Consider the following 13152-nt stretch of genomic DNA (forward strand, 5'->3'; position numbering starts at 1 on the left):
CCAGCCATTTGCTTGCAACGTCTGCTCTTTTGGGTGGACTGTATCCTGATCTTAATGACTAAACCATGTTAATGAAGTGTAAGTTCTCAATCATACGGAAAGGAGAGTTTGTTGCATAAACAAACCCGACAATTTTTTCATCAATTACCTCTTTTTGTAATCTGCTGGTTCGTATCACAAACTTATCTATGCTTGTTTCTGGATGACGGAGATTTTTTTTTTTCTTTTTGCTACAGGTGATATACTGTGGCTGCGTGCCATACATGATGTGACTGAAACACTATCATTGGCAGATAACTCTGAAACTATAGAAAATTATGGTGATCTTGAAGGTGGATAGTCTTCAGAATCCTGTATGTTGAGGATGGATTCTCCTAAACAAAATAAGTCAATGCAGTTATTTAATTTTTATTAGCATACTGTTCATTGTTACTTATTGCATTCACTGACACTCAGTACTACTTTAAAGGTGAAATTGTAAAAGGAAGATGTGCCTATTACAGCTATTTATTTTTTTTTGTCACAACTGCATCTAAAATGATAGTACTATAGAGTAAAAACTATATTTTTTTCTCAAATATGAGAATTCAAGAATAGTCCAGTAGGAAGACCAGCAGTCCTTAAGAAAGAAGTATGAAATAAAAAAATTTACCAACCTGAAGATCCTGCATGTTCAGACTTGTTCCTTTCATCATCTTCAACGCAGCTTCCTCCTGAGAAGAAACACTTCTCTTGATGTTGTTTCGTTCAGGAAACCAGGCTTTGCATTTCTTTGTTGCACTGTTTGCATTTTGCATGCATGCCTGTCTTACCCACAGGTAGAGGAACTTCATTAAAATATTCCAAAATTGGGAATCTCTTATGGCCTGCTGCCATTATAGGTTTTCCCTTCTAGTGAGAGAATGGTTTGGTATATCTCAAATCAATGAAGGGTACACTCAGAAAGACCTCAAGATTTCTGGAATATGCTGCTCAAAAAGTTTCACTTTTGTTTCTACTGCCTGTCTCTCCCTTCTCACATTTATCTCCAGACTTCTTCTCCTTGTCCAGATCTATTCCGGCACAAACCATCTTCTATTCATTGAACTTTTTGAAACTTTGCACTTATAGAGAGAGGTAAGGGATTGGCTCTGTGTATACAAATTTGCAGAGGGACAATACGGTTGAGGTCTGTTATTTCTCATCTCTTTATATTATATTATATTATATTATATTATATTATATTATATTATATTATATTATATTATATTATATTATATTATATTATATTATATTATATTATATTATATTATATTATATTATTTAAAAACATTTTTGCTGTTAACAAACATGTTATCTCTGGAGCCACAAATCCACAGTTTGAGAACAGCAAAACTAAGCATCTCTGATGGTATCTTCTAGATTGAGCACTGAGTCCCATTGGGTAGATAGAAAGATTAAGCTAAATAATCTATACCGAAGCCCTTTGAACTCCATAAGATTGGGTCCCTAATTCATGAACTACTGGAACTCATTTCCAAAACTTTTATTAAATGTTACATGAATATTGTCTCATATTATAGAATTAAAATGTATAATCCCTGTTCAACAGTGAGATATCTTTGAGCTATAATGTATCTTAATTAAAGCTATCTTTAGATAGGTTTTTTCCTCAAAAAGCATTTTATCAAAAAAATCCAATTTAAATAAAGAAAAAATCCATTTTTTAAAAAAATCATTGATTTTTATCCACCTTGACTAATTCTTTATTCTGTGCATAGTTTGGATGGCGTGCAGTAAATTGATTAGGATAAAAGAAATATTGAGTTCTTACCCATCCGGTGAGCACCATCCCTTCTGAATGAGCAAGGAATCCTGTGGAGAAAAAATATAGTATGTGATCATATAATCAAATCAGTGGTGTCAGAACGTTGGTGGATCGGGGGGTGCAGGGAGCTGTGGCCCTCCAACTCTTTGCCATGGTGAATCTAGCCTCTTCCCATCTTCCCTGAGGAAGCTGGTGGAGCCAGGCCAGGGATCCTGGGCAGTTGTGGAAGCTGTGTGGACGCTCCACCTGCCGGCAGTGCTGGGGGGGGCCCAAGAGCAGCCCCCGGCCTGTGTCCCTGTCCAGGGCAGGTGGAGGATCTGTGCCGTGGCTCCCCATAGCTTCCCACATGCCTCTTACCATGGCCAGGCTGCAGCTCCAAAGCCCCGCCCCCTGGCCGGAGTAAGAGCCGCATGGACAACAGTGGGGAGCCTGGGTCCCTCCCACCTGCTTGGGTGGGCGGTGGGCTCCATGGCCTTGCTCTGGCTTGGCTGGGGGCATAGCCTCTGGAGAAAGAAGGGGTGTGGGGGCAGGCCTTGGGGGGAGGAGGAGGGGAATTGGGGGGAAGGTGTGGGGTAGGGGCATGGCCTTACAGGGAAGAGGAGGGGCCTCAGGGGGAAGGGGTGAGGCAGGACCCTGTTGGAAAGAGGAGGGGTAGGGCCTTATGGGGCCAGGCCCTGGACCCCCCACTTTTCGGAAGGCTCTGCTGCCCCTGAATCTAAGACTGTATCATAATGTATATTCACAAAGGGGCTGAATTAAGGTTGCACTGGTGGCATTTCTGAACTTTTGAGCACTTGATTTTGAAACCTTATTAGTCTTTTTACATTGTGTTTGGGGGTTTATATATGGCTGTTAGCCTTCTGGAAACTGATTCGTAAAGTGTTAACACCTGACAATTGACTAATTATTAGGAATTTTGTGGATTATCAGGAGCACTGTACTGTGAAGAAAGGAGGCTCTGTGGTTATTAGGAGTCAGGCAGGATAATCTGGGATTTTTGTCTTGTAATATGTCTGTTTCCATTGATCTTTGTCTCAACTATTTAATCAAATCAATCTATTTAGTTTGGGAATTTAATATATCTTGTGTACTTGTATGGACCTCTTGCCATATTATCGAAGAACTTCACAATTTTTAGTATATTTATCTTCACAAACAGTCCTATGAGATAGGGAAGTACTGTTACGGTAGTACTTTATGCAGATGGAGAAGACTGCATAAGAGAGACTGAGCAGTTTGCTCAAATTCATACAGGAAGTCTGTGATGGAATAGCGAATTGAATCTGGATCTCCCAAGTCCTAGGTTAGTGCTTTAACCCCAGGACCGCCTTTCCCCTCTGCTAGCAGTTTTCTAAGTGGTTAATGTGCAAGACAGAGCTGAGTCTTGCTGTTGAAAATTGTGGCTGACTGACTATATTAGTTCAGAGATGAGTGGTTAAATTAAAATAGTTGCTTCTTGCTTTAAATTTCAATATGTGTCATAATTTTGTGATCATTACATTTTACAGGTTCCTCTTTCAATATATTTCTCATTAATTTTCTGTCTGCAGATGTGGTGACTAGAAGAACCTCTATTGTTGCCCATAGCGCATATAGTGCCTTATAAAGATGGGGTTTGGAAGTGACCTGAAGTATTCTCATGATGCTTTGTTAAAATTGCAAGATTGGGAGTTACGACTACTGGAAACTGTGAAGAAATTTATGGCCATGCGAGTAAAAAGTGACAAAGAATATGCATCCACATTACAGAATCTTTGTAATCAAGTTGATAAAGAGAGTACTTCCCAACTGGATTATATTAGCAATGTATCCAAGGTAAGAGAACATTATTTAGAAGCTGAAATTGGGGAGTCATTGTTTTAATTATATAGAAAAGGTAGTCGGCTGTTAACTCCTTTTTTCTTAGTTATAAAGTAAACTTAAAAGATGAACTTGAAAAGTGTGTTATTGTCCTGTGGTATTTTTGTCCCTTTGTGGGTGGATCGCTTAAGCCACTCTGAGCCTTGTGTTTCATCTACTTTATCCTCCCACCTTTCCAATTTTCCTTCTGGGTTAGGACCAGCTATAATTCTACGTGAACCATGTGCCCACTGGACTCCACTAATGCAGCTTCTTGAGAGTTAGTTTTAGTAAAGAGTTTGAAGTGAGGTGCGGCAGTTCCTGGGTGGAATGTGTATCATGCAAATTCTCCTTTTGGACTGAAAAAGGTGGACCAAGCTAGAATCCCTAATTTTGAGCTCTGGTATTGTAGTCCCTGGGCTGACCCACCTATTCTTATGTTTAGGGGTTTTGTGATTATAGTGTGTTGTAGTAAGATTTTTTTTTAAAGAGTTAAACAGAAACTATTGTTTTTACAATGTACAGGTTGTGATAAAAATAGAAAAAAGCCAGGAAATTCAGAGCTAAGGCTGACATTCTGACCATTATTCACACCATGGTGTGTAGTTGTAAAAACAAAGCATTAATTAAGGCCAAAGTTTCTCAGACTTCTTCTCATAATTGTAATATTGTTAAATATAGTATTTTGTATACAGTTTAAAATGAAAAAAAAACTTTTATGAAAGGTTAAAAAACAATACCTTATGTACTGAATAGATACAAAACAGGTACAGCAACGGCAGTGGCAAAGCAAGCGTCCCCATTTCACCTGTTAATAAGCCTTAGGCCTGACTTACGACTGCTTTGGTACTGAGAGGTCTATTCTCTGTCTTAATGGCTTCTTCAGTTCTTGGCCTCGCTGCTGAAAACGCTGGACTGGAGCAACTCACTTATTTCACAGTGGGCACCAAATCACTTTTAATCTGAATTGGACTGGAACAAGTGACCAAGAGGCTTCTTATCCTTTATCTATCCTTGAATCACACATGATAGAAAAAGAGTGGGTAAACCTCCCCTCTTTCGAGGCACTAATGGAAACAACTGACCCACCCCCCTCCAAAAAAAAAAAAAAAAGTTCATGACACCTTAACTTATGAGTAAGGCTATGTTTTAGTCACTGGTGTTTTTAATAAAAGTCATGGACCAGGTCAGAGGCAGTAAACAAAAATTCATGGCCTGTGACCTGTCCATGACTTTTACTATAAACCCATGACTAAAACTTGGCGGAGGGGGAGGCGGCTTGGGAGGGCGGCCCAGGGGGCCCTGCAGGTGCTGTGGGGGATGGCCCAGGGCTGCCGTGGGTGCTGGGGAGCGGGGAGACATGGCCCGGGGGGGCACTGCAAGTGCTGGGGTGAGGAGGTTGGTGGGATTGGGGCAGGCTCCCTACCAGACTCTTGGAAAGCAGCAACGCCAGCTCCTAGCTCCACATGCCTCTGCTATGCCCCGAGCCCCGGTTCTGCAGCTCCCATTGGCTGGGAACTGTGGCCAATGGGAGCTGCGGGGGCAGTGCCTGCGGGTGGAGGCAGCATGTGGATCTAGGAGCTGAGGGAGGGGGGTTCCTGTCATCCTCCCGGGGAAGGGGGGGCCCAGATAAGTACCGTCTTGCACCCCAGCTCTGAGTGTCCCCTCTCACCCAAACTCCTGCTCCTGGGAAACAGGGGGGACCGAGACTGCCCTAGGAACTGCCTGAGCTGCTTAGGTGGCCCCTGGGCCAGGGACACCAGCCTCTGCAGAAGTCAGGAGGTAACAAAAAGTCATGGAATCCGTGACCTCCGTGACAAACACGGAGCCTTACTTATGAGCAAGAAAACAAAATACTATATGCTTATTAATAATAAAACAGTAATAGGGTTGTCATGTCTCATTCTTTACAAACCTTCATATTTATAAAGGTTCTAAAGATTCTTGGATGGCTGGTTGCCATCGGGTGGGACACCTCCTCCTTCTGTGAGCAGCAAAATTAGCCCAGTACTATGATTTAGCAGCTGAATTAGCCCAGTTTGTACTTCCACTTCTCTGCTGTTGGAAAAATTAATGGTGTTTACACAGTGTCTTCAATGTTAATAGGAAGCTAGAAATTATAGCAAATTGATAAGGGAAGCAAAAAGGGAAGGAGAAAAATCTGTGGCCATCAGAGTTAAGGACAAAAAGAAGGCGTTTTTCTGAGTACGTTAGGAACAAAAGAAATTCTAAAAATGATATTGGTCCATTACTAGATGGAAATGATAGACTTGTCAATAATACAGAAAAGGCAGAAGTGTACAATAAATATTTCTGCTCTGTTCGGCAAAAAGCCGGACTGCTATCATATGATACTGCTACATATGAAATACTTTCCGTTCCAACAGAAACTGAGGGGGTTGATGCAGCTGCTACAATTAGACATCCGTGTGCAGAGAGCCAAGATTATAGAGGGGTGTGGTTACACAACTCCCTGTCCATTGAACAGCAGCTACAAAAGGAAGACTTTTTTTTTTTTTAAATCAGCATGTCTGGATAACTTGCATCTGAGAGTTTTAAAGAGCTGGCCAAGAAGCTCTCAGGACTGATTAATATTAAGTCTAGGGAAGTTCCAGAAAACTGGAACAAATCAAATATTATGCCAATATTTTAAAAGGGTAAATGGGACAACCTGGGTAGTTATAGGCCTGTTAGCTTGACCTTGATCCTGGGCAAAATAATGGAATGGCTCATATAGGATTTGATCAATAAAGAATTAAGGGAGAGTAATATAGGTAAAGCCAATCAACACAGGTTTGTGGAAAATGGATCCTATCAAATTAGCTTGATAGCCTATTTTGTTGAGATTACAAGTTTGGGTGATAAAGGAAGTGTTAATGTAATAAGTTTTTGTAAGATATTTGACTTGGGACTGCATGGGACATTTTGATTAAGGAACTAGAACAATGCAAATTCAACATGGCACACACAAATGTATAAAAACTGGCTAATTCGTATGTCTCAATGTAAGTGTTAATGGGATTCACCACTGCGCAGGTGTTTCTAGTGGGATTTCACAGGGATTGGTTGTTGGCCCTATACTAAAGATTTTTATCAATGACCTGGAAGAAAATATAAAACTGTTACTGATAAAGTTGCAGAGGATATAAACATTGAGGAAGTGGTGAATAATGAAGCGGTCAGGTCACTGATTTACAGTGATCTGGATTGCTTAATAAACTGGGGACAGGCAAATAATATGCAATTTAGTATGAAAGTCAATACATCTAGGAACAAAAAATGTAGGCCATATTTGGGAGAGGGGAGATTTTGTCTTGGGAAGCAGTGACTCTGATGAGGGGGTTAAGGTGGATTATCAGCTGAACATGAACTACCTGTGCAACAGTGAGGCCAAAGGGCTAATGTGATCTTTGGTTGTATAAACAGGAGACTCCTGAGTAGGAGTAAGGAGATTATATTATCTGTGTATTGGGTACTGGTGTGACTGCTACAGGAATGCTGTGTCCAATTCTGATGCCCACAGTTCAAGGATGTTGATAAGTTGGAGGGGGTTCAGAGAAGAGTCAGGAGAACGATTAAAGAATTAGAAAACATGTTATCATCTTTGAGTGCTTGCTCCTGTCGATTCCATGTTAGATCTGTGCACACCCACGTGCACGGCTGTTGGAGATTTTTCCCTTAGTGGTATCCATAGGGCTGGCTCTGGTGCCCTCTGGAGTTGTGTGCTAATGTGCTGGTATATGGAGTGCTGTTGGCCCTGAGCCCTCTGTTCCTTCTTACCACCTGTGATGGTCACTTTCTACGGATACCACTAGGGGAAAAATGTCCAGCAGCTATGCATGTGGGCATGCCCAGACCTAACATGGAATGGACGCGAGCAGCACATCTTGAAGAACGTTTATGAAAGGTAGGTAACTGTTTGTTTTTTATAGTTGAAGACTCAAGGAGCTCTATCTGTTTAGTTTAACAAAGAAAGAGTTAAGGTGTGGCTTGATTATAATCTATAACAACTTACTTGGGGAACAGAAGTTTGATACTAGAGGGCTCTTCAATCTAGCAGACAAAGGTATAACAAGATTCAATGGTTGGAAGGTGAAGTTAGACAAGTTTAGATTAGAAATAAGGCACAAATTTTTAATAGTGAGGTTAATTACTGAGGGTTGTGGTGGATTTCCCATCACAGGAAGTTTTTAAATGAATATTGGAGTTGGTTCAGGCAAGTCCTATGGCCTGTGTTATACAGGACATCAGAGAAAACAATTAAAATGTTCACTTCTGGCCATATAGTCTATAAACAATATGATTTCCCTCCCAAAAGAATTCTCTCTTCATTATAGTGTCCCCATCCTTTTTTCCATTCAGCCACTTTGTCAGTGTATTTTGAACATTTCTTTTACTTCAGTTATTGTAAACGTCAGTTACTATTTATTACAATATTTGTCATTTCTGTTTCTTATTTGCTCTAATTTTGTCTAACTAAGAGAATGATTTTCAGTTTAAACACCATGGGAGTCTAATATTTTTATCTTGTTTTTTACACAGTATACTTCACACTAGAACTCAATATTTCCCACCAAATAAGTGTATTTTTTTTATACCATAGAATCCCAAATATTACGGTATAAAATACTGTGCATGTTTAGTGCTGGAGTGATTGCTATACCTAAAATGCTGGCATTTCTGAGGGGGTGAAATGCAGTAGCTATTCTGTGCTAGCAATGCCATACAACAGTTTTTTAGACAACAAAGTTGAGAATAGTATATTCTTTTCTCTCTTGGATAAGAAAAAATAACTTTTCCTATATGATTGTAAGTAGTCAGTTCCTTAATTTTATTTTTCAGCTTTTAGATCCCATTGTTTAAGTACAATGTAATAGGACTATTTCAGTACCTTGATGAGCGAATTCCAGAGAACACTTAAGTACTGTAAGAAATGCTATGGATAATTTAATAGGTTTGGGGCCTTCCATTTAGGTTTCTGTTAAACTCAGTCTAGTCTGGTGTTAAGGGGGCATGCACAGATGGAAGTGTCTTTTTTCAGATGAGATGTAAAAAGGGGAGAACACAGTCAATTGTGGTAATGAAAAAAACATAAAAAACCCCCACATTTTATTAGACCAAGGCATTGATCTGAGTGTGCTGGCCGTATTCTGACACTGATAACTATATATTGTATCCATCTAAATTCTGTAATTTCAACTGGGACATGGTAATTCATAGCAGTGCTGAAGTACAAAAATTCTACTATCGTGAAGTTGAATGCCCAGTGAACCCCATTCTATTCTCTTTAGCAGAACTGGACGAGGTTCCATGGGCTATCAAATACTTTTATTCAAGTTAAATGCTAGTTTGAGGCTCATGTCAACAGCTTATGTACATTAGTGCAGCTCCAGTGAAGTTAATGGAGCAATGTCAGTTTTCTCCAGCTGAGGTTCTGGCCCTGCGTGTAACATCATTTACTCTACTAAAAATTACCACGGCTATGGCCAAGAGAATTAGTAATGTAATTGACATGGATTTAAATAAAAGGAAAAATCTGCCAGGAAACACATACAGGAAAGGGAAGAAGAAAGGACATTGGGAGCATGTCTGTCAAAGTAAAGGAATTTGGGTGATCACTCAAGTAAGTGTTAATGGTTTTCATGACAGACCCAGACTTTGGCGTGATGCTGAAATGTGACTATGATACATCATTAATACATCTCTAACTCCCTTTCGTGGGTGGGTTAAAGACATGGTTACTATATTTAAAGTGTGCATTCAGGCAAATGTTCAAAAATATTCTTTCTAAAACCCCTTTAAATGACGATGTACTTTTCCAACAGTTTTTTTTGATAGTGCAATAGCAGATAAGTTCTTTTCTCCCTTTTCCTTCTTCCAGTCTTGGCTGCTTATGGTACAGCAGACAGAGCAACTTAGCAGGATAATGAAGACACATGCAGAAGATCTTAACTCTGGGCCACTACATAGACTTACAATGATGATCAAAGACAAGCAACAAGTAAAGAAGAGTTACATAGGTGTTCATCAGCAAATTGAGGCAGAGATGTTCAAGGTACCTTATTAAACATGATTTTTTAAAAAAATTACTAAATTACTAAAGCTTTCTAAAGTAGTATATAGAATTATTTCATATAACTAGTCACATGAATACTGCAGGTGTCACCATTCCTCTTCATCTTGCAGTACAAATAAATACAAATTTATTATAATTGGATTGCATTTTCCTCTTGTTTAACCCAGTTCCTCCATGTTTTCTGCAAGTTATTAGCTGAAAAGACAGAGGTGGGAAACTGTCCTGCAAGTGAGTTCAGTTAGGCTAACCGCTCTGGAAATTTTCTCCTTCCAGTAGAGCGTGACTGTGTGAATCCCTTCTCCTGTCTCCTCTAGGCATTCCTGGGGTCAGGGCTTGAAAAATCCACTAATATAAGGCAAGTAAAAGCTTTTCTTGATGAGTGCTGTAAGTTTCTGAGGTATCTAAGCTTGTGTTTAAAAAAAATTCTCCCTTTCAGCAGACATAGTGGGTTTTGAGGTGGACTTCAAATGTATCTGATACCTAGGATCCTGAGGCTGATATGAATAATGGAGCCCCCAAACAAGTATGACAACAAGTTTTCAATGAGCAATAATCATCCCTTGGATTAACTTCATTGGGTACAATATTACTACTGAAATTTAAGGGGACAGCTTCCTATTAGGAATCCCAGCAACCTCTTTCCCAGAAGCTGGTGGGAGATTGACATGTCACATGGGTGTTGTCCTCATTATTCTGGGGTTAATAGGCTGAAAAGTCAAACTATTGGGTGCCTGTTAAAACTTCCAAGTCCTATGTGTGGGCCTATGAATGGATGTGCTTTTGGGTGTATCAAATATTCTGGGGTGGTGGGAAAGATTGATGGAATAAGTTGGGAAGAAAAAGTACAAAATATGGAGCAAGAGAGAATGAGTGAGTGAAGGGACAAGGGGAAGGGAAAAAAGGAGAGACAAAATCTAGGATGGGTAGAAAACAATTTAGAGAAAGGGAAAAAATGGAGGAGGTGGTAGTGGAAGAACACTGTAGAGAACTCTGTACTATACCATGTTCTGCTAGAGGACAGAAAAAAAGATAACATTTATATGATAATAGTGTGATGGGTTGCCCCCCTTCAAGATGCCACCTGGACCTGATGTGCTGAGATACCAATGAACCCGCCTGTTCTGCCAGCATGGGCCCCCTTTAGCCTGTCTTGCTGAGCCAGGCTCCTAGGCCTCCTCTAGCACAGACACAGGCAGGGCCAGCCTGCTGCGGGAAGACTCAGCTTAAGGGACTTGCCCCAGCTCTCAGGTGCCCACCTCACTTGGAGTGCAGACCCAAAGGTCTAGTGAAATCCATTCCCTCCCTCAATGAGGAAGATATGCACAACTTCTTGCCCCCCACACCCCCATTAGAGGTTACAGAAACTGGGTTTAATAACAAAACAAATGTTATTAACTATAAAAGGCAGATTTTAAGTTGTTAAAGGGGTAGCAAACAGAACAAAGCAGATTACTGAGCAAATAAAACAAAACACGCAAACTAAGCTTGATTCACTAAAGAAACAGGTTACAAAATGTAATTTCTCACCCCAGATGTTGAATTTAGGCAGGATTCAGAGTTTCTGTAGCTCAGAGTTCCAGTTATTTTTCTTACAGACTGGACCCCTGTCTGTCTGGACTTATCCCTGCCTTTCCCTTCAGGTTGTTTTTTTTTGTCCTTTACAAGTACCTTCAGCAATCTTTCTTCTTGGGTAGGCAATGAAGGAGAGTCTGGAATGCCTTCCCTCCCAGCCTTAAATAGAATTTACATGAGGTGGGAAGCGTTTTGTTTCCCAAACTTGACCTCCCCCTCCTGTGAGTGGAAAATTACTAGAAGTCCAAGATAATGTTTAGTACCATATGGCAGGACCACCTGACCGAGTAGTGTCACAGCTAGTGACACTAGTCACTGGAGGACTCTCAGGAAGGAGAGTGATTAGTATCTTCACAGTTTTGTTGTTTCTTCCGAATGGGCCATCAGGGCTGTGATGGCCAGTTGTCTGGTGGGTGTCTTCCAAATACACACAGCTGTAATAGTTAAATAATCTTCCTAACTTTAGATAAGGAAGTGATACATGCATACAAATCGGATAATTGCATTCAGTAAATCATATCTTACATGATCCATCTTGCATAAAGTATATCTCAGTTATGTCCTATTCATACCATCATATTTTCATAAATATGGAGTGTAACATCACCCTTATATTTGACAAGAAAAATTCTGCTGATCAACCAACCCTAGTAACATACATATATGTATTTTTAATTTTTTTTACAGTAAATTACAATTAACTACAGTGCATGATGAGCCTTACGAGGCCTACTTTTTAGCTGAAGCAGATCATGGTTTTGGAGCAAGGTCACACAGGTATTTTTTACCCTGGCCAGTAGACTGTTGTCTTCTAGGTGTTGAGTTTTTCAAGCCCTTCCTGAGGTCTTCTAGACAAGTGTATGGATTGATTTCTGATGAGATACTGTGTATTCTTATAGTCCTACCTGCTGTTGTCTGTCCAGTGGTTTTGTGCCTTTGGAGCACTTACTGAATGGCTCATTGAGCTACTTACTTGTCCACATAAGACCTCTTCCATAGTACACAGCAGAATTTCTGCCTTGTTAGATAGAATAACAAAATACCCATAGCCCCCTAGGACACTATCCAATATTTAACAAGATTATCAGCTGTGCTGATTGGAGTCCATAGGACACACTGGATAAAATCTTGCCCTAGAGGAGTAATTAAAGCAAAATAAAAACGTGGTCATTTCGTTTTCCAGAGAATCCTTGTTTGAGGTATTCCTTGATACATCCCTAAGGACTTACTTGAAAACAAAAATCATGCTTTCTTCACATGTCGGTGGTGAAGACTCTACCTTGAGGTTTATTCCAATCCCATTGCGAATTTCAGATATTCTTCTTTCTGTACAAATTGGAGAAAAAGAGGGGCGTATGATGTTACTAAGACAAAAATATCGGATACACATCACAGCCCTGGATGCTAGTAGGTACCCACTTTAAGGATTGTTTACACCAGTGGTTCTCAAAGCCAGTCCACCACTTGTTCAGGGAAACCCCCTGGCGCACCGGACTGGTTTGTTTACCTGCTGCGTCCGCAGGTTCGGCCGATTGCGGCTCCCACTGGCCGCAGTTTGCCGCTTCAGGCCCATGGGGGCTGTGGGAAGCGGCGCGGGCCAAGGGATGTGCTGACCGCCCTTCCCACGGCCTCCATTGGCCTGGAGCAGTGAACCGCGGCCAGTGGGAGCCGCGATCGGCCGAACCTGTGGACGTGGCAGGTAAACAAACCGGTCTGGCGTGCCAGGGGCTTTTCCCGAGCAAGTGGCGGACCGGCTTTGAGAACCACTGGTCTATACAGTACCGTAATCCACACCAGCAGGAGTGTTAATTCTGATGCACACAAGCAGGTTGTGCAGTAACTGGCATTGATTAATATA

General features: G+C 40.8%; 1 protein-coding gene across 4 annotated transcripts in view; it reads left to right on the forward strand.

Annotated features, from left to right (window-relative positions):
- Window positions 1-13152, forward strand: part of FER (FER tyrosine kinase) — a 424757-nt gene that overhangs the window by 52053 nt on the left and 359552 nt on the right. For all 4 annotated transcript variants that reach the window (XM_084629253.1, XM_084629251.1, XM_084629254.1 and 1 more), the window contains 2 exons: window positions 3358-3622; window positions 9528-9701. In XM_084629253.1, the coding sequence (XP_084485379.1) occupies window positions 3416-3622; window positions 9528-9701 (381 nt within the window). In that variant the 5' untranslated portion in view covers window positions 3358-3415. The remainder of the gene's footprint in view (window positions 1-3357; window positions 3623-9527; window positions 9702-13152) is intronic.

Source organism: Lepidochelys olivacea, assembly GCF_965140295.1.
Source record: "Lepidochelys olivacea isolate rLepOli2 genome assembly, chromosome: 5".
Taxonomy (NCBI): Eukaryota; Metazoa; Chordata; order Testudines; family Cheloniidae; genus Lepidochelys; species Lepidochelys olivacea.